The 22,373-nt window shown below is 45.4% G+C and overlaps 1 protein-coding gene across 4 annotated transcripts in view; it reads left to right on the top strand.

Moving 5' to 3' along the window:
* LOC128690495 (serine/threonine-protein phosphatase 6 regulatory ankyrin repeat subunit B) overlaps positions 1-21,588 on the top strand; it is a 65,120-nt gene extending 43,532 nt beyond the window's left edge. For 2 of the 4 annotated variants that reach the window (XM_070089577.1, XM_070089574.1), the window contains 5 exons: positions 3,491-3,622; positions 9,546-9,680; positions 14,107-14,226; positions 18,047-18,301; positions 21,140-21,588. In XM_070089577.1, coding sequence (XP_069945678.1) covers positions 3,491-3,622; positions 9,546-9,680; positions 14,107-14,226; positions 18,047-18,301; positions 21,140-21,319 — 822 coding nt within the window. In that variant the 3' untranslated portion in view covers positions 21,320-21,588. The remainder of the gene's footprint in view (positions 1-3,490; positions 3,623-9,545; positions 9,681-14,106; positions 14,227-18,046; positions 18,302-21,139) is intronic. The other 2 variants (XM_070089575.1, XM_070089576.1) reach the window with 2 other exon arrangements.
* Positions 21,589-22,373: the final 785 nt, after the last annotated feature.

The following is a 22,373-nucleotide window of genomic DNA, read 5'->3' as shown; positions in this document are numbered from 1 at the left end:
TTCACTCCTATCTAACACGCTCACGCACGCTTGCTGGAAGTCCAAGCCCCTTACCCACAAAACCTCCTTTACCCCCTCTCTCCAACCCTTTCGAGGACGACCCCTACCCCGCCTTCCTTCCCCTATAGATTTATATGCTTTCCATGTCATTCTACTGTGATCCATTCTCTCTAAATGACCAAACCACCTCAACAACCCCTCTTCTGCCCTCTGACTAATACTTTTATTAACTCCACACCTTCTCCTAATTTCCACACTCCGAATTTTCTGCATAATATTTACACCACACATTGCCCTTAAACAGGACATCTCCGCTGCCTCCAACCGTCTCCTCGCTGCTGCATTTACCACCCAAGCTTCACACCCATATAAGAGTGTTGGTACTACTATACTTTCATACATTCCCTTCTTTGCCTCCATAGATAACGTTTTTTGACTCCACATATACCTCAACGCACCACTCACCTTTTTTCCCTCATCAATTCTATGATTAACCTCATCCTTCATAAATCCATCCGCCGACACGTCAACTCCCAAGTATCTGAAAACATTCACTTCTTCCATACTCCTCCTCCCCAATTTGATATCCAATTTTTCTTTATCTAAATCATTTGACACCCTCATCACCTTACTCTTTTCTATGTTCACTTTCAACTTTCTACCTTTACACACATTCCCAAACTCATCCACTAACCTTTGCAATTTTTCTTTAGAATCTCCCATAAGCACAGTATCATCAGCAAAAAGTAACTGTGTCAATTCCCATTTTGAATTTGATTCCCCATAATTTAATCCCACCCCTCTCCCAAACACCCTAGCATTTACTTCCTTTACAACCCCATCTATAAATATATTAAACAACCATGGTGACATTACACATCCCTGTCTAAGACCTACTTTTACCGGGAAGTAGTCTCCCTCTCTTCTACACACCCTAACCTGAGCCTCACTATCCTCATAAAAACTCTTTACAGCATTTAATAACTTACCACCTATTCCATATACTTGCAACATCTGCCACATTGCTCCTCTATCCACTCTATCATATGCCTTTTCTAAATCCATAAATGCAATAAAAACTTCCCTATCTTTATCTAAATACTGTTCACATATATGCTTCAATGTAAACACCTGATCTACACATCCCCTACCCACTCTAAAACCTCCTTGCTCATCCGCAATCCTACATTCTGTCTTACCTCTAATTCTTTCAATTATAACCCTACCGTACACTTTTCCTGGTATACTCAGTAAGCTTATTCCTCTATAATTTTTACAGTCTCTTTTGTCCCCTTTCCCTTTATATAAAGGGACTATACATGCTCTCTGCCAATCCCTAGGTACCTTCCCCTCTTTCATACATTTATTAAACAAAAGTACCAACCACTCCAACACTATATCCCCCCCTGCTTTTAACATTTCTGTCATGATCCCATCAGTTCCAGCTGCTTTACCCCCTTTCATTTTACGTAATGCCTCACGTACATCCCCCACACTTACATTCTGCTCTTCTTCACTCCTAAAAGATGGTATACCTCCCTGACCAGTGCATGAAATTACTGCCTCTGTTTCTTCCTTAACATTTAAAAGTTCCTCAAAATATTCTCGCCATCTACCTAATACCTCCATCTCCCCATCTACTAACTCCCCTACTCTGTTTTTAACTGACAAATCCATATTTTCCCTAGGCTTTCTTAACTTGTTTAACTCACTCCAAAATTTTTTCTTATTTTCATTAAAATTTCTTGACAGTGCCTCTCCCACTCTATCATCTGCTCTCCTTTTGCACTCTCTCACCACTCTCTTTACCTTTCTTTTACTCTCCATATACTCTGCTCTTCTTATAACACTTCTGCTTTGTAAAAACCTCTCATAAGCTACCTTTTTCTCTTTTATCACACCCTTTACTTCATCATTCCACCAATCACTCCTCTTTCCTCCTGCCCCCACCCTCCTATAACCACAAACTTCTGCCCCACATTCTAATACTGCATTTTTAAAACTATTCCAACCCTCTTCAACCCCCCCACTACTCATCTTTGCACTAGCCCACCTTTCTGCCAATAGTCGCTTATATCTCACCCGAACTTCCTCCTCCCTTAGTTTATACACTTTCACCTCCCTCTTACTTGTTGTTGCCACCTTCCTCTTTTCCCATCTACCTCTTACTCTAACTGTAGCTACAACTAAATAATGATCCGACATATCAGTTGCCCCTCTATAAACATGTACATCCTGGAGCCTACCCATCAACCTTTTATCCACCAATACATAATCTAATAAACTACTTTCATTACGTGCTACATCATACCTTGTATATTTATTTATCCTCTTTTTCATAAAATATGTATTACTTATTACCAAATTTCTTTCTACACATAGCTCAATTAAAGGCTCCCCATTTACATTTACCCCTGGCACCCCAAATTTACCTACTACTCCCTCCATAACATTTTTACCCACTTTAGCATTAAAATCCCCAACCACCATTACTCTCACACTTGATTCAAAACTCCCCACGCATTCACTCAACATTTCCCAAAATCTCTCTCTCTCCTCTACACTTCTCTCTTCTCCAGGTGCATACACACTTATTATAACCCACTTTTCACATCCAATCTTTATTTTACTCCACATAATCCTTGAATTAATACATTTATAGTCCCTCTTTTCCTGCCATAGCTTATCCTTCAACATTATTGCTACTCCTTCTTTAGCTCTAACTCTATTTGAAACCCCTGACCTAATCCCATTTATTCCTCTCCACTGAAACTCTCCCACCCCCTTCAGCTTTGTTTCACTTAAAGCCAGGACATCCAGCTTCTTCTCATTCATAACATCCACAATCATCTCTTTCTTATCATCTGCACAACATCCACGCACATTCAGACTTCCCACTTTGACAATTTTCTTCTTCTTATTCTTTTTAGTAATCTTTACAGGAAAAGGGGTCACTAGCCCATTGTTCCCGGCATTTTAGTTGACTTTTACAACACGCATGGCTTACGGAGGAAAGATTCTTATTCCACTTCCCCATGGATATAAAAGGAAAATTAATAAGACCAAGAACTATTAAGATAAAATCAAAGAAAACTCAGATGAGTGTGTATAAATAAATGTGTACATGTATGTGTAGTGTGACCTAAGTGTAAGTAGAAGTAGCAAGACATGCCTGTAATCTTGCATATTTATGAGACAGACAAAAGACATCAGCAATCCTACCATCATGTAAAACAATCACAGGCTTCGTTTTACACTCACTTGGCAGGACGGTAGTACCTCCCTGGGTGGTTGCTGTCTACCAACCTACTACTATTATATATATATATATATATATATATATATATATATATATATATATATATATTTATATATATATATATTTATATATATATATATATATATATATATATATATATATATATATATATATATATATATATATATATATATATATATATATATATAGAAGTTGTTATATGTGCATCAGCGTGCCCAGCATGAATGCGTCAAGGTGCTGCTCCAACACCCGGCTCACTCACTCTCCAAGGCTGGAGTTCGACCGCCTTACCTGCCGCCCAGACTCAAGGCCATGGTCAACCTCTACAGGAAGAACAGTCAGGTGAGTGAGTAACCCAGGGCGAAGGAGACTTATGGCAGGGCAGGAGGTTAGCAAGGACGGAGGAATGGAACAAGGGAGAGAGGGAGGGAGGAATGGAACAAGGGAGAGAGTGAGGAATGGGAACAAAGGAGAGAGTGAGGAATGGGAACAAGGGAGATAGGGAGGAATGGGAACAAGGGAGAGTGGGAGGAATGGGAACAAGGGAGAGAGGGAGGTAGGAATGGGAACAAAAGAGAGAGGGAGGAATGGGAACAAGGTAGAGAGTGAGGAATGGGAACAAGGGAGAGAGGGAGGGAGGAATGGGAATAAGGGAGAGAGGGAGGGAAGAATGGGAACAAGGGAGAGAGTGGGGAATGGGAACAAAGGAGAGAGAGTGAGGAATGGGAGCAAGGGAGAGAGGGAGGAATGGGAACAAGGGAGAGAGTGAGGAATGGGAACAAGGGAGAGAGGGACGTAGGAATGAGAACAAGGGAGAGAGTGAGGAATGGGAACAAAGGAGAGAGGGAGGTAGGAATGGGAACAAGGGAGAGAGTGAGGAATGGGAACAAGGAAGAGAGTGAGGAATGGGAACAAGGGAGAGAGTGAGGAATGAGAACAAGGGAGAGAGTGAGGAATGGGAACAAATGAGAGAGTGAGGAATGGGAACAAGGGAGAGAGTGAGGAATGGGAACAAGGGAGAGAGTAAGGAATGGGAACAAGGGAGAGAGTGAGGAATGGGAACAAGGGAGAGAGGGAGGTAGGAATGGGAACAAGGGAGAGAGTGGGGAATGGGAACAAGGGAGAGAGGGAGGTAGGAATGGGAACAAGGGAGAGAGGGAGGAATGAGAACAAACGAGAGAGGTAGGTAGGAATGGGAACAAAGGAGAGAGTGAGGAATGGGAACAAGTGAGAGAGTGAGGAATGGGAACAAGGGAGAGAGTGAGGAATGGGAACAAGGGAGAGAGTGAGGAATGGGAACAAGGGAGAGAGTGAGGAATGGGAACAAGGGAGAGAGTGAGGAATTGGAACAAGGAAGAGGGAGGTAGGAATGGGAACAAGGGAGAGAGTGGGAATGGGAACAAGGGAGAGAGGGAGGTAGGAATGGGAACAAGGGAGAGAAGGAGGTAGGAATGGGAACAAGGGAGAGAGGGAGGTAGGAATGGGAACAAGGGATAGAGTGAGGAATGAGAACAAGGGAGAGAGGGAGGAATGGAACAAGGGAAAGAGGGAGGAATGGGAACAAGGGATAGAAGGAGGAATGGGAACAAGGGAGAGAGTGAGGAATTGGAACAAGGGAGAGAGTGAGGAATGGGAACAAGGGAGAGAGTGAGGAATGGGAACAAGGGAAAGAGGGAGGAATGGGAACAAGGAAGAGAGGGAGGAATGGGAACAAGGGAGAGAGTGAGGAATGGGAACAAGGGAGAGAGGGAGGAATGGGAACAAGGGAGAGAGGGAGGAATGGGAACAAGGGAGAGAGTGAGGAATGGGAACAAGGGAGAGAGGGAAGAATGGGAACAAGGGAGAGAGGGAGGGTTGGGAACAAGGGAGAGAGTGAGGAATTGGAACAAGGGAGAGAGTGAGGAATGGGAACAAGGGAGAGAGGGAGGAATGGGAACAAGGGAGAGAGGGAGGGATGGGAACAAGGGAGAGAGAGAGCGATGGGAACAAGGGAGAGAGGGAGGGATGGGAACAAGGGAGAGAGGGAGGGATGGGAACAAGGGAGAGAGGGAGGGATGGGAACAAGGGAGAGAGGGAGGGATGGGAACAAGGGAGAGAGGGAGGGATGGGAACAAGGGAGAGAGGGAGGGATGGGAACAAGGGAGAGAGGGAGGGATGGGAACAAGGGAGAGAGTGAGGGATGGGAACAAGGGAGAGAGTGAGGAATGGGAACAAGGGAGAGAGGGAAGGATGGGAACAAGGGAGAGAGGGAGGGATGGGAACAAGGGAGAGAGGGAGGGATGGGAACAAGGGAGAGAGGGAGGGATGGGAACAAGGGAGAGAGGGAGGGATGGGAACAAGGGAGAGAGGGAGGGATGGGAACAAGGGAGAGAGGGAGGGATGGGAAAAAGGGAGAGAGGGAGGGATGGGAACAAGGGAGAGAGGGAGGGATGGGAACAAGGGAGAGAGGGAGGGATGGGAACAAGGGAGAGAGGGAGGGATGGGAACAAGGGAGAGAGGGAGGGATAGGAATAAGGGAGAGAGGGAGGGATGGGAACAAGGGAGAGAGGGAGGGATGGGAACAAGGGAGAGAGGGAGGGATGGGAACAAGGGAGAGAGGGAGGGATGGGAACAAGGGAGAGAGGGAGGGATGGGAACAAGGGAGAGAGGGAGGGATGGGAACAAGGGAGAGAGGGAGGGATGGGAACAAGGGAGAGAGGGAGGGATGGGAACAAGGGAGAGAGGGAGGGATGGGAACAAGGGAGAGAGGGAGGGATGGGAACAAGGGAGAGAGGGAGGGATGGGAACAAGGGAGAGAGGGAAGGATGGGAACAAGGGAGAGAGGGAGGGATGGGAACAAGGGAGAGAGGGAAGGATGGGAACAAGGGAGAGAGGGAGGGATGGGAACAAGGGAGAGAGGGAGGGATGGGAACAAGGGAGAGAGGGAGGGATGGGAACAAGGGAGAGAGGGAGGGATGGGAACAAGGGAGAGAGGGAGGGATGGGAACAAGGGAGAGAGGGAGGGATGGGAATAAGGGAGAGAGGGAGGGATGGGAACAAGGGAGAGAGGGAGGGATGGGAACAAGGGAGAGAGGGAGGGATGGGAACAAGGGAGAGAGGGAGGGATGGGAACAAGGGAGAGAGGGAGGGATGGGAATAAGGGAGAGAGGGAGGGATGGGAACAAGGGAGAGAGGGAGGGATGGGAACAAGGTAGAGAGGGAGGGATGGGAACAAGGGAGAGAGGGAGGGATGGGAACAAGGGAGAGAGGGAGGGATGGGAACAAGGGAGAGAGGGAGGGATGGGAACAAGGGAGAGAGGGAGGGATGGGAACAAGGGAGAGAGGGAGGGATGGGAACAAGGGAGAGAGGGAGTGATGGGAACAAGGGAGAGAGGGAGGGATGGGAACAAGGGAGAGAGGGAAGGATGGGAACAAAGGAGAGAGGGAGGGATGGGAACAAGGGAGAGAGGGAGGGATGGGAACAAGGGAGAGAGGGAAGGATGGGAACAAGGGAGAGAGGGAGGGAGGGATGGGAACAAGGGAGAGAGGGAGGGATGGGAACAAGGGAGAGAGGGAGGGATGGGAACAAGGGAGAGAGGGAGGGATGGGAACAAGGGAGAGAGGGAGGGATGGGAACAAGGGAGAGAGGGAGGGATGGGAATAAGGGAGAGAGGGAGGGATGGGAACAAGGGAGAGAGGGAGGGATGGGAACAAGGGAGAGAGGGAGGGATGGGAACAAGGGAGAGAGCGAGGGATGGGAAAAAGGGATAGAGGGAGGGTTGGGAATAAGGGAGAGAGGGAGGGATGGGAACAAGGGAGAGAGGGAGGGATGGGAACAAGGGAGAGAGGGAGGGATGGGAACAAGGGAGAGAGGGAGGGATGGGAACAAGGGAGAGAGGGAGGGATGGGAACAAGGGAGAGAGGGAGGGATGGGAACAAGGGAGAGAGGGAGGGATGGGAACAAGGGAGAGAGGGAAGGATGGGAACAAGGGAGAGAGGGAGGGATGGGAACAAGGGAGAGAGGGAGGGATGGGAACAAGGGAGAGAGGGAGGGATGGGAACAAGGGAGAGAGGGAGGGATGGGAACAAGGGAGAGAGGGAGGGATGGGAACAAGGGAGAGAGGGAGGGATGGGAACAAGGGAGAGAGGGAGGGATGGGAACAAGGGAGAGAGGGAGGGATGGGAACAAGGGAGAGAGGGAGGGATGGGAACAAGGGAGAGAGGGAGGGATGGGAACAAGGGAGAGAGGGAGGGATGGGAACAAGGGAGAGAGTGAGGGATGGGAACAAGGGAGAGAGGGAGGGATGGGAACAAGGGAGAGAGGGAGGAATGGGAACAAGGGAGAGAGGGAGGGATGGGAACAAGGGAGAGATAGATAACGTAATTATTGTGTGTAACAATAGATAAATATATTGAAGAATACAGAGATATATTAAGAAGGGTCGATAGATAGATAAATTATGATAGATGGCTTTATAAACTGTTGTGATGGTGCTGCACTCACTGTTGTGATGGTGCTGCACTCACTGTTGTGATGGTGCTGCACTCACTGTTGTGATGGTGCTGCACTCACTGTTGTGATGGTGCTGCACTCAGTGTTGTGATGGTGCTGCAATCACTGTTGTGATGGTGCTGCACTCACTGTTGTGATGGTGCTGCACTCACTGTTGCGGTGCTGCACTCACTGTTGTGATGGTGCTGCATTCACTGTTGTGATGGTGCTGCACTCAATGTTGTGATGGTGCTGCACTCAATGTTGTGATGGTGCTGCACTCAATGTTGTGATGGTGCTGCACTCAATGTTGTGATGGTGCTGCACTCACTGTTGTGATGGTGCTGCACTCACTGTTGCGGTGCTGCACTCACTGTTGTGATGGTGCTGCACTCACTGTTGCGGTGCTGCACTCACTGTTGCGGTGCTGCACTCACTGTTGTGATGGTGCTGCACTCAATGTTGTGATGGTGCTGCACTCAATGTTGTGATGGTGCTGCACTCACTGTTGCGGTGCTGCACTCACTGTTGCGGTGCTGCACTCACTGTTGTGATGGTGCTGCACTCAATGTTGTGATGGTGCTGCACTCAATGTTGTGATGGTGCTGCACTCACTGTTGTGATGGTGCTGCACTCACTGTTGCGGTGCTGCACTCACTGTTGTGATGGTGCTGCACTCACTGTTGCGGTGCTGCACTCACTGTTGTGATGGTGCTGCACTCACTGTTGCGGTGCTGCACTCACTGTTGTGATGGTGCTGCACTCACTGTTGCGGTGCTGCACTCACTGTTGTGATGGTGCTGCACTCACTGTTGCGGTGCTGCACTCACTGTTGCGGTGCTGCACTCACTGTTGTGATGGTGCTGCACTCACTGTTGTGATGGTGCTGCACTCACTGTTGCGGTGCTGCACTCACTGTTGTGATGGTGCTGCACTCACTGTTGTGATGGTGCTGGTCTCATTATTGTGATGGTGCTGCACTCACTGTTGTGATGGTGCTGCACTCACTGTTGCGGTGCTGCACTCACTGTTGTGATGGTGCTGCACTCACTGTTGCGGTGCTGCACTCACTGTTGCGGTGCTGCACTCACTGTTGTGATGGTGCTGCACTCAATGTTGTGATGGTGCTGCACTCAATGTTGTGATGGTGCTGCACTCACTGTTGCGGTGCTGCACTCACTGTTGCGGTGCTGCACTCACTGTTGTGATGGTGCTGCACTCAATGTTGTGATGGTGCTGCACTCAATGTTGTGATGGTGCTGCACTCACTGTTGTGATGGTGCTGCACTCACTGTTGCGGTGCTGCACTCACTGTTGTGATGGTGCTGCACTCACTGTTGCGGTGCTGCACTCACTGTTGTGATGGTGCTGCACTCACTGTTGCGGTGCTGCACTCACTGTTGTGATGGTGCTGCACTCACTGTTGCGGTGCTGCACTCACTGTTGCGGTGCTGCACTCACTGTTGTGATGGTGCTGCACTCACTGTTGTGATGGTGCTGCACTCACTGTTGCGGTGCTGCACTCACTGTTGTGATGGTGCTGCACTCACTGTTGTGATGGTGCTGGTCTCATTATTGTGATGGTGCTGCACTCACTGTTGTGATGGTGCTGCACTCACTGTTGTGATGGTGCTGCACTCACTGTTGTGATGGTGCTGCACTCACTGTTGTGATGGTGCTGCACTCACTGTTGTGATGGTGCTGCACTCACTGTTGCGGTGCTGCACTCAGTGTTGTGGTGTCACACTCAGGTGTTAAGGTGTTGCACTCATGGTGGTTGTTTCCTTGTTCCAGGTACGTCATGCACTAGTGTTGAGTGCACCACCACCATCACTAGTCCTGGACGGTGTTGGTCGTGCTGGTGACTCCTGTGTGGCAGGGGGCGGTGAACTCGCCTCAGTACTCCTCTCCTTGCCTCGACCCTTCCAGGTTAGTACTCACATGTATCTGGTTGCAGGGGTCGAGTCATAGCTCCTGACCCCTAGTGTGTGTGATCACCAATCTGTAATTATATATTTGTAGCTACAATGGTGTCAGTATTTCAAGTTTGTGTTTATCATTTAAAACAAACTCTGGAAGTTACAACATTTACTGGTTCCTCCTTCAATGGATTCCACTGATCAACCACACTGTTTGACACCAGGAATGTTCTACTGTACTTTCCTCTCCACTTTTTTCCTCAGTTTGCAGCTCTGGGTCCATTGGTGTCCCTGTTGCAGCTGCTAAGAGATCTTCAGCAACTGTCCTTTCATGACCTTATATAGGACCTTATATAGGACCTAATATAGGACCTTATATAGGACTTTATATAGGCCTAATAGGACCTAATATAGGACTAGCCTTGTTGCAAACGTTTGTGTGTGTTTGTGTTTGTTTTTGTGTTTGTGTGTGTGTGTACTCATCTAGTTAAGGTTGCAGGGGTCGAGTCCAAGCTCCCTGGCTCTTGGTCCTGTGTGTATGTGCTCACCTATTTGTGGTTGCGGGGTTCGAGTCTTAGCTCCTTATTGTGTGTGTGTGTGTGTGTGTGTGTGTGTGTGTGTGTGTGTGTGTGTGTGTGTGTGTGTGTGTGTGTGTTTTTGTGTACTCACCTAGTTGTACTCACCTAGTTGTACTCACCTAGTTGAGGCTGCAGGGGTCGAGTCCAAGCTCCTGGCCCCGCCTCTTCACTGGTCGCTACTAGGTCACTCTCCCTGAACCATGAGCTTTATCGTACCTCTGCTTAAAGCTATGTATGGATCCTGCGTTCACTACATCGCTTCCCAAACTATTCCACTTACTGACTACTCTGTGGCTGAAGAAATACTTCCTAACATCCCTGTGATTCATCTGTGTCTTCAGCTTCCAACTGTGTCCCCTTGTTACTGTGTCCAATCTCTGGAACATCCTGTCTTTGTCCACCTTGTCAATTCATCTCAGTATTTTGTATGTCATTATCATGTCCCCCCTATCTCTCCTGTCCTCCAGTGTCGTCAGGTTGATTTCCCTTAACCTCTCCTCGTAGGACATACCTCTTAGCTCTGGGACTAGTCTTGTTGCAAACCTTTGCACTTTCTCTAGTTTCTTTACGTGCTTGGCTAGGTGTGGGTTCCAAACTGGTGCCGCATACTCCAATATGGGCCTAACGTACACGGTGTACAGGGTCCTGAACGATTCCTTATTAAGATGTCGGAATGCTGTTCTGAGGTTTGCTAGGCGCCCATATGCTGCAGCCGTTATTTGGTTGATGTGCGCTTCAGGAGATGTGCCTGGTGTTATACTCACCCCAAGATCTTTTTCCTTGAGTGAGGTTTGTAGTCTCTGACCCCCTAGACTGTACTCCGTCTGCGGTCTTCTTTGCCCTTCCCCAATCTTCATGACTTTGCACTTGGTGGGATTGAACTCCAGGAGCCAATTGCTGGACCAGGTCTGCAGCCTGTCCAGATCCCTTTGTAGTTCTGCCTGGTCTTCGATCGAATGAATTCTTCTCATCAACTTCACGTCATCTGCAAACCTCGGATTCTATGTGTGTGTGTCTGTGTGTGTGTATGTGTGTGTCTGTGTGTGTGTATGTGTGTGTCTGTGTGTGTGTATGTGTGTATCTGTGTGTGTGTGTGCGTATGTGTATGTGCGTGTGCTCCTGCGCGTGTGCGCACGCGCATCATCAAGACTTTAATACATTAACTAACGTTAGCTGTAACTTCTGTTATTATACGTACTGTTATTGTAGTGTTGCCACTATTACTGTAGTGTTGCTACTGTTACTGTTGTGTTACTACTGTTACTATTGTGTTGCTACTGCTACTGTAATGTTGCTTCTGTTACTGTTGTGTTGCTACTGTTATTGTGTTACTACTGCTACTGTTGTGTTGCTACTGTTATTGTTGTGTTGCTGCTGTTACTTTTGTGTTACTACTGTTACTATTGTATTGCTACTGTTATTGTTGTGTTACTATTGTGTTGTTATTGTTACTGTAATGTTGCTACTGTTACTGTTGTGTTGCTACTGTTACTGTTGTGTTGCTACTGTTACTATTGTGTTTCTACTGTTACTGTTGTGTTACTACTCTTACTATTGTGTTTCTACTGTTACTGTTGTGTTGCTACTGTTACTATTGTGTTTCTACTGTTACTGTTGTGTTGCTACTGTTACTATTGTGTTTCTACTGTTACTGTTGTGTTACTACTGTTACTATTGTGTTTCTACTGTTACTGTTGTGTTACCATTGTTATTGTTGTGTTACTACTGCTACTGTTGTGTTACTACTGTTACTATTGTGTTTCTACTGTTACTGTTGTGTTACCATTGTTATTGTTGTGTTACTACTGCTACTGTTGTGTTGCTACTGTTACTGTTGTGTTACTACTGTTACTATTGTGTTTCTACTGTTACTGTTGTGTTACCATTGTTATTGTTGTGTTACTACTGCTACTGTTGTGTTGCTACTGTTACTGTTGTGTTACTACTGTTACTATTGTGTTTCTACTGTTACTGTTGTGTTACCATTGTTATTGTTGTGTTACTACTGCTACTGTTGTGTTGCTACTGTTACTGTTGTGTTACTACTGTTACTATTGTGTTTCTACTGTTACTGTTTTGTTACCATTGTTATTGTTGTGTTACTACTGCTACTGTTGTGTTGCTACTGTTACTGTTGTGTTACTACTGTTACTGTTGTGTTACCATTGTTACTGTTGTGTTACTACTGTTACTGTTGTGTTACTACTGTTACTGTTGTGTTACTACTGCTACTGTTGTGTTACCATTGTTACTGTTGTGTTACTACTGTTACTGTTGTGTTACTACTGCTACTGTTGTGTTACCATTGTTACTGTTGTGTTACTACTGTTACTATTGTGTTTCTACTGTTACTGTTGTGTTACTACTGTTACTATTGTGTTACTACTGCTACTGTTGTGTTGCTACTGTTACTGTTGTGTTACTACTGTTACTATTGTGTTTCTACTGTTACTGTTGTGTTACTACTGTTACTATTGTGTTTCTACTGTTACTGTTGTGTTACTACTGTTACTATTGTGTTACTACTGCTACTGTTGTGTTGCTACTGTTACTGTTGTGTTACTACTGTTACTATTGTGTTTCTACTGCTACTGTTGTGTTACTACTGTTACTATTGTGTTTCTACTGTTACTGTTGTGTTACTACTGTTACTGTTGTGTTACTACTGTTACTATTGTGTTTCTACTGCTACTGTTGTGTTACTACTGTTACTATTGTGTTTCTACTGTTACTGTTGTGTTACTACTGTTACTATTGTGTTACTACTGCTACTGTTGTGTTGCTACTGTTACTGTTGTGTTACTACTGTTACTATTGTGTTTCTACTGTTACTGTTGTGTTACTACTGTTACTATTGTGTTTCTACTGTTACTGTTGTGTTACTACTGTTACTATTGTGTTACTACTGCTACTGTTGTGTTGCTACTGTTACTGTTGTGTTACTACTGTTACTATTGTGTTTCTACTGCTACTGTTGTGTTACTACTGTTACTATTGTGTTTCTACTGTTACTGTTGTGTTACTACTGTTACTATTGTGTTACTACTGCTACTGTTGTGTTGCTACTGTTACTGTTGTGTTACTACTGTTACTATTGTGTTTCTACTGTTACTGTTGTGTTACTACTGTTACTATTGTGTTTCTACTGTTACTGTTGTGTTACTACTGTTACTATTGTGTTACTACTGCTACTGTTGTGTTGCTACTGTTACTGTTGTGTTACTACTGTTACTATTGTGTTTCTACTGCTACTGTTGTGTTACTACTGTTACTATTGTGTTTCTACTGTTACTGTTGTGTTACTACTGTTACTATTGTGTTTCTACTGTTACTGTTGTGTTACTACTGTTACTGTTGTGTTACTACTGTTACTGTTGTGTTACTACTGTTACTGTTGTGTTACTACTGTTACTGTTGTGTTACTACTGTTACTGTTGTGTTACTACTTTTATTGATGTATATACCCTCTGTGTCCATGTAGTCTTTGAAACAGCTTGATAAAGCTCCTGGAGAGCGAAACGTTGCAACAATAAAATGTCGCATTAGTTACACTTGTGTTCTTTTACCTAAGATATTGTGCTTAATTCTACCAACATTGTTACAAAATTATTATTATTATTATTATTATTATTATTATTATTATTATTATTATTATTATTATTATTATTATTATTATTATTATTATAATTATAACAATAATAATAATAATAATAATAAAAATAATAATAATTATTATTATTATTATTATTATTATTATTATTATTATTATTATTATTATTATTATTATTATTATTATTATTATTATTATTATTATTATTATTATTATTATTATTATTATTATCATTATGATGATGACAGGTGGTGCAGCATGCGTTAAGACGCACCACCACTGAGTCACTGACAGAACATGTGAGGAACTTCGCAGCCAAACTTAACCAACAAGAGGAAGGCGCCGTGGTTCTATATGTTAGTGGTGAGGTGAGTACGTGGTTCTATATTTTAGTGGTGAGGTGAGTACGTGGTTCTATATGTTAGTTGTGAGGTGAGTACGTGGTTCTATATATTAGTGGTGAGGTGAGTACGTGGTTCTATATGTTAGTGGTGAGGTGAGTACGTGGTTCTATATGTTAGTGGTGAGGTGAGTACGTGGTTCTATATTTTAGTTTTGAGGTGATTACGTGGTTCTATATGTTAGTGGTGAGGTGAGTACGTGGTTCTATATGTTAGTGGTGAGGTGAGTACGTGGTTCTATATTTTAGTTTTGAGGTGAGTACGTGGTTCTAAATGTTAGTGGTGAGGTGAGTACGTGGTTCTATATTTTAGTTTTGAGGTGAGTACGTGGTTCTATATGTTAGTGGTGAGGTGAGTACGTGGTTCTATATGTTAGTGGTGAGGTGAGTACGTAGTTCTTTATATTAGTGGTGAGGTGAGTACGTGGTTCTATATATTAGTGGTGAGGTGAGTACGTGGTTCTATATGTTAGTTTTGAGGTGAGTACGTGGTTCTATATATTAGTGGTGAGGTGAGTACGTGGTTCTATATGTTAGTGGTGAGGTGAGTACGTGGTTCTATATATTAGTGGTGAGGTGAGTACGTGGTTCTATATATTAGTGGTGAGGTGAGTACGTGGTTCTATATGTTAGTTTTGAGGTGAGTACGTGGTTCTATATGTTAATGGTGAGGTGAGTACGTGGTTCTATATGTTAGTGGTGAGGTGAGTACGTGGTTCTATATGTTAGTGGTGAGGTGAGTACGTGGTTCTATATGTTAGTGGTGAGGTGAGTACGTGGTTCTATATGTTAGTGGTGAGGTGAGTACGTGGTTCTATATATTAGTGGTGAGGTGAGTACGTGGTTCTATATGTTAGTGGTGAGGTGAGTACGTGGTTCTATATGTTAGTGGTGAGGTGAGTACGTGGTTCTATATGTTAGTGGTGAGGTGAGTACGTGGTTCTATATGTTAGTTGTGAGGTGAGTACGTGGTTCTATATGTTAGTGGTGAGGTGAGTACGTGGTTCTATATGTTAGTGGTGAGGTGAGTACGTGGTTCTATATATTAGTGGTGAGGTGAGTACGTGGTTCTATATGTTAGTTGTGAGGTGAGTACGTGGTTCTATATATTAGTGGTGAGGTGAGTACGTGGTTCTATATATTAGTGGTGAGGTGAGTACGTGGTTCTATATGTTAGTTGTGAGGTGAGTACGTGGTTCTATATGTTAGTTGTGAGGTGAGTACGTGGTTCTATATGTTAGTTGTGAGGTGAGTACGTGGTTCTATATGTTAGTGGTTTACCTGGAGTTTACCTGGAGAGAGTTTCGGGGGTCAACGCCCCCGCGGCTCCTGGTGGATCAGCGCCTGATCAACCAGGCTGTTGCTGCTGGCTGCACGCAAACCAACGTACGAGCCACAGCCCGGCTGATCAGGAACTGACTTTAGGTGCTTGTCCAGTGCCAGCTTGAAGACTGCCAGGGGTCTGTTGGTAATCCCCCTTATGTGTGCTGGGAGGCAGTTGAACAGTCTCGGGCCCCTGACACTTATTGTATGGTCTCTTAACGTGCTAGTGACACCCCTGCTTTTCATTGGGGGGATGGTGCATCGTCTGCCAAGTCTTTTGCTTTCGTAGTGAGTGATTTTCGTGTGCAAGTTCGGTACTGGTCCCTCTAGGATTTTCCAGGTGTATATAATCATGTATCTCTCCCTCCTGCGTTCCAGGGAATACAGGTTTAGGAACCTCAAGCGCTCCCAGTAATTGAGGTGTTTTATCTCCGTTATGCGCCCCGTGAAAGTTCTCTGTACATTTTCTAGGTCGGCAATTTCACCTGCCTTGAAAGGTGCTGTTAGAGTGCAGCAATATTCCAGCCTAGATAGAACAAGTGACCTGAAGAGTGTCATCATGGGCTTGGCCTCCCTAGTTTTGAAGGTTCTCATTATCCATCCTGTCATTTTTCTAGCAGATGCGATTGATACAATGTTATGGTCCTTGAAGGTGAGATCCTCCGACATAATCACTCCCAGGTCTTTGACGTTGGTGTTTCGCTCTATTTTGTGGCCAGAATTTGTTTTGTACTCTGATGAAGATTTAATTTCCTCATGTTTACCATATCTGAGTAATTGAAATTTCTCATCGTTGAACTTCATATTGTTTTCTGCAGCCCAATGAAAGATTTGGTTGATGTCCGCCTGGAGCCTTGCAGTGTCTGCAATGGAAGACACTGTCATGCAGATTCGGGTGTCATCTGCAAAGGAAGACACGGTGCTGTGGCTGACATCCTTGTCTATGTCGGATATGAGGATGAGGAACAAGATGGGAGCTAGTACTGTGCCTTGTGGAACAGAGCTTTTCACCGTAGCTGCCTCGGACTTTACTCTGTTGACGACTACTCTCTGTGTTCTGTTAGTGAGGAAATTATAGAGCCATCGACCGACTTTTCCTGTTATTCCTTTAGCGCGCATTTTGTGCGCTATTACGCCATGGTCACACTTGTCGAAGGCTTTTGCAAAGTCTGTATATATTACATCTGCATTCTTTTTGTCTTCTAGTGCATTTAGGACCTTGTCGTAGTGATCCAGTAGTTGAGACAGACAGGAGCGACCTGTTCTAAACCCATGTTGCCCTGGGTTGTGTAACTGATGGGTTTCTAGATGGGTGGTGATCTTGCTTCTTAGGACCCTTTCAAAGATTTTTATGATATGGGATGTTAGTGCTATTGGTCTGTAGTTCTTTGCTGTTGCTTTACTGCCCCCTTTGTGGAGTGGGGCTATGTCTGTTGTTTTTAGTAACTGAGGGACGACCCCCGTGTTCATGCTCCCTCTCCATGGTGAGGTGAGTACGTGGTTCTATATGTTACTGGTCAAGTGTTCTTGTTCAGAGGTCAGGTGTTGTTCAGTGAAGAGGTGTTCTTGACTGTCAAGACGTGCCTAGCGTGCTCTCCCAACTTAGCTTACTCACACTGATGATAGCTGCGCTCAGCTACCACCAACTCTGTCTTCAGCTTAATGCAGAGTTAAGAGGCCAGTTAGTTCCCACGTCTTGTGTTCATTTATCCACTATAATCTACCTTGTACGTAATTACTATCACATTTGCTTTGTCTGTTTCGTGTTGTCTGTTTTGTGTTGTCTGTTTTGTGTTGCAGAAATCTGAGCTCAGAACTCTACAACACAATTATCCTCAAAGATTTGTTAAGATATACCATAAACATGTTATTAGAAGACGTGTTAACTTAGGTGTCTCTTAATGGAAGGTAGGAGAGGGATGTTCAACAACTGGAAGTTACATTTAGGAAAGCCTAACTTTTTCCTAACCTTATTCTAATACCTGAAACAAACTCTAAGGATTGATCTTTGATTCCTTCACAACCTTAAATTTGTTCTCTTTTGGCTTTCCCTATTCTGACTTTTTTTTTTTTTACTTTTCTCTTAAACTAAATTTTGTGTTTAATAAGGTGACTCCATCATCTTTTTGATTCGCCTATAAATGCCTCTTTTCTCACCCACCACTATCATGGCGGCATCATTCAAGTCAGAGCAAATCAATGATGTTTTTTGTCGACGATGATATATATACTCTAGGTATACTCAAGGTATACCCCAGATATACTCAAGGTATACTCCAGGTATACTCAAGGTATGCTCCAGGTGGTAGTCCTGAAGGATGTTAAACTATACAGTTGATAGTTGGGCCTCAATTCTCCCAACACAACTAGGTGAATGTAAATGTATTTCGCCGCCAGTATACATTATGTTTTAAATATATATTAGCACATATGACGGCTTCTGTTAGAGTTTGACGTTTCTGTAGGTGCTGGTGACTCCTGAAGGACCTGCCCTGAGCCTACCCTCTGCCCACGCAGCGCCCACAAACGTCCTCCTTGATTCCTTGGTGCGTGCCCTCGCCTCCACACCTACACTCATACTTATTCTGGATGCTGTGAGCGTGAAAACTGATGAAGCAGCATCCCAGTCTGCTCTCACTAACCCCTACATCTACATTCTTCCTCCCCTCGCACACCCCAACATGGCTATGCTGGGAGGAGTCTCCTTGGAGCGCCTGCAGGTAGGTCATATATTCGCCTAATTGTGGTTGCAGGGGTCTATGACTGAAGAAATGCATACTAACATCCCTGTGACTCATATGAGTCTTCAACTTCCAATTGTGACACCTTGTTTGTTGTGTCCCATCTCTGAAACATTCTGTCCCCATCCACCTTGTCAATTCCTCTCAGTATTTTATATATTCGATATCATGTCATCCCTATCCCTCTTGTCGTCCAGTGTTGTCAGGTCGACTTCCCTTAACCTCTCTTCGTATCACATACCCCTTAGTTCCAGCAATAGTCTTGTTGCAAATCTTAGCACTTTCTCTAATTTCTTGATGTGCTTGACCTGGTGTGGGTTCCATCCTGGTGCTGCATACTCCAGTATGGGCCTGACGTACACGGTGCACAGAGTTTTGAACGATTCCTTATTAAAGTGTCGTCTATATGCTGCAGCAGTTATCTGGTTGATGTGCGCTTCAGGAGATGTGCTCGGTATTATACTCACCCCAAAATCTTTTTCCCTAAGTGAGGTTTTTCAGTCTTCGGTCCCCTAGCCTGTACTCTGTCTGCGGTCTTCTTTGACCTTCCCCAGTCTTCATGACTTTGCGCTTGGTAGGGTTAAACTCCAAGAGCCACTTGCTGAACCAGGCTTACAGCCTGTCCAGATTCCTTCGTAGTCCTGCCTGATCCTCTTCCGATTTAATTGTTCGCATTAGCTTCACATCATCTGCAAACAGGAACACTTCTGAGTCTATCCCTTCTGTCATGTCATTCACATATAGCAGAAATAGCATTGGTCCTGGGACTGGGTTAACAGTCACTAACTCTCTGGGTTTACAGTCAATAACTCTTTGGGTTAACGGTTACACTCTCTGGGTTAACAGTCACTAACTCTGGATTAACAGTCACTAACCCTGGGTTAACAGTCACTAACTCAAGGTTAACAGTGACTAACTCTCTGGGTTAGCAGTCGCTAACTCTCTGGGTTAACAGTCACTAACTCTCTGGGTTAGCAGTCGCTAACTCTCTGGGTTAACAGTCACTAACTCTCTGGGTTAACAATCACTAACACTCTGGGTTAACAGTCACTAACACTCTGGGTTAACAATCACTAATACTCTGGGTTAACAGTCACTAACACTCTGGGTTAACAGTCACTAACACTCTGGGTTAACAATCACTAATACTCTGGGTTAACAGTCACTAAGTCTCTGGGTTAAGAATCCAACTAAAAAATTTTCCGCTAATTTTGTTGTCTGAAAGTCAAAAAGTTTGCTTTAGTTAATCATAAAAATCTACACATAAAATCATTTTCTATAACTAGAAGAGAAAATCGTTTTTTATATTATATTATTGATAAACTCAAGAAAATAGATTTTTTAGTTAGTTTATTTAAAGAGCGGAACACATAAGTACAATTATCCAATTATTAACCTGGATGTGTGACGTCAAAACACCGGGAAAATACCCTGGATAATTCAGGATAATCCAGGATAACCCAGGGTAGGGAGGGTTAACCACCCAGGATAACCCAGGGTAGGGAGGGTTAGCCACCCAGGATAACCCAGGGTAGGGAGGGTTAGCCACCCAGGATAACCCAGGGTAGGAAGGGTTAGCTACTCAGGATAACCCAGGGTAGGGAGGGTTAACCACCCAGGATAACCCAGGGTAGGGAGGGTTAACCAACCAGGATAACCCAGGGTAGGGAGGGTTAGCCACACAGGATAACCCAGGGTAGGGAGGGTTAACCACCCAGGATAACCCAGGGTAGGGAGGGTTAACCCCCAGGATAACCCAGGGTAGGGATGGTTAAATACCCAGGATAACCCAGGGTAGGGAGGGTTAACCACCCAGGATAACCCAGGGTAGGGAGGGTTAACCACCCAGGATAACCCAGGGTAGGGAGGGTTAGCCACCCAGGATAACCCAGGGTAGGGAGAGTTAGCCACCCAGGATAACCCAGGGTAGGGAGGGTTAGCCACGCAGGATAACCCAGGATAGGGAGGGTTAGCCACCCAGGATAACCCAGGGTAGGGAGGGTTAGCCACCCAGGATAACCCAGGGTAGGGAGGGTTAACCACCCAGGATAACCCAGGGTAGGGAGGGTTAGCCACCCAGGATAACCCAGGGTAGGGAGGGTTAGCTACCCAGGATAACCCAGGGTAGGGAGAGTTAGCCACCCAGGATAACCCAGGGTAGGGAGGGTTAGCCACGCAGGATAACCCAGGGTAGGGAGGGTTATCCACCCAGGATAACCTAGGGTAGGGAGGGTTAGCCACCCAGGATAACCCAGGGTAGGGAGGGTTAGCCACCCAGGATAACCCAGGGTAGGGAGGGTTAGGCACCCAGGATAACCCAGGGTAGGGAGGGTTAGCTACCCAGTGGATCATCGAGGACTGTCTGTCTTTTTTCCATTTCGATCCTTAAATCCTTTCACCCAGGATGCCACCCACATCAGTCACCTAACACCTAGGCATCTACTTACTGTTAGGTGAACAGCGACAGTAGGTAGAAAGTGACTAACACCCAAGTATCTACTTACTGTTAGGTAAACAGGGACAGCAAGTGTAAGGTGACTAACATCAAGGTACCTACTTACCGCTAGGTGAACAGGAACCGCAAGTGTAAGGAAACGTGCTGAACGTTTCCACCCGTGCCGGAGATTGAATCCCGGACACTCAGTGCCTGATTAAGTCACTAGGAATCAAATTTTTTTAAATAGTCTGGAAATCAACATCTACTTCATCTTCCTGTACAGTCATGTGTAATGCAGTCACTGAGAACTTTATGTAAATTCTGCGGCTTTAAGGGCGCTATATAGATGTTATGGGTATAGTACATTACTTCTCCTGCAGGTTGTTGGATCACGATGTTCTTCCTTCAGCGGTGTGGTGGCCAGGGAGGTGCTACATGGTGTGTCCCTCCCTCAGCTACACCAGAGAGTCAACCACGCCTTCACCCACGCCCCCCGAGGATCAACCACGCCTCCACCAGCAACCTTCATCTCCAACATGTCACACGACTGGCTCTTCTGAGTGCTGAACCAGCACACCAGCACCTAGACGTGTGTTACATGTTACTGTAGTCACTGGGATACGCTAGACCCGTATGGAACAGAAAGAACTTGGGAAATAAAAGGTAAACAGATTTGAACCAAGATAAGGAAAGATGCCTCCAGTTTCTTGAATGAAGAACTCTGTCAAGGCACTCTGTCTTGAAGGCAGTCTGTCTTGATGGCAGTCTGTCTTGAAGGCAGTCTGTCTTGAAGGCACTCTGTCTTGAAGGCACTCTGTCTTGAAGGCACTCTGTCTTGAAGGCACTCTGTCTTGAAGGCACTCTGTCTTGAAGGCACTCTGTCTTGAAGGCAGTCTGTCTTGAAGGCACTCTGTCTTGAAGGCAGTCTGTCTTGAAGGCACTCTGTCTTGAAGGCAGTCTGTCTTGATGGCAGTCTGTCTTGAAGGCACTCTGTCTTGAAGGCAGTCTGTCTTGAGGGCAGTCTGTCTTGAAGGCAGTCTGTCTTGAAGGCAGTCTGTCTTGAAGGCAGTCTGTCTTGAAGGCAGTCTGTCTTGAGGGCAGTCTGTCTTGAAGGCACTCTGTCTTGAAGGCAGTCTGTCTTGAAGGCAGTCTGTCTTGAAGGCAGTCTGTCTTGAAGGCACTCTGTCTTGAAGGCACTCTGTCTTGAAGGCACTCTGTCTTGAAGGCAGTCTGTCTTGATGGCAGTCTGTCTTGAAGGCAGTCTGTCTTGAAGGCAGTCTGTCTTGAAGGCAGTCTGTCTTGAAGGCAGTCTGTCTTGAAGGCAGTCTGTCTTAAAGGCAGTCTGTCTTGAAGGCAGTCTGTCTTGAAGGCACTCTGTCTTGAATGCAGTCTGTCTTGAATGCAGTCTGTCTTGAAGGCAGTCTGTCTTGAAGGCAGTCTGTCTTGAAGGCAGTCTGTCTTGAAGGCAGTCTGTCTTGAAGGCAGTCTGTCTTAAAGGCAGTCTGTCTTGAAGGCAGTCTGTCTTGAGGGCAGTCTGTCTTGAAGGCAGTCTGTCTTGAAGGCAGTCTGTCTTGAAGGCAGTCTATCTTGAAGGCAGTCTGTCTTAAAGGCAGT

The sequence above is a fragment of the Cherax quadricarinatus genome, chromosome 29 (genome assembly GCF_038502225.1).
Source record: "Cherax quadricarinatus isolate ZL_2023a chromosome 29, ASM3850222v1, whole genome shotgun sequence".
Taxonomy (NCBI): Eukaryota; Metazoa; Arthropoda; class Malacostraca; order Decapoda; family Parastacidae; genus Cherax; species Cherax quadricarinatus.
Note: the sequence above shows the minus strand (reverse complement) of the source record. Positions and strands in the feature narration are given on the sequence as shown.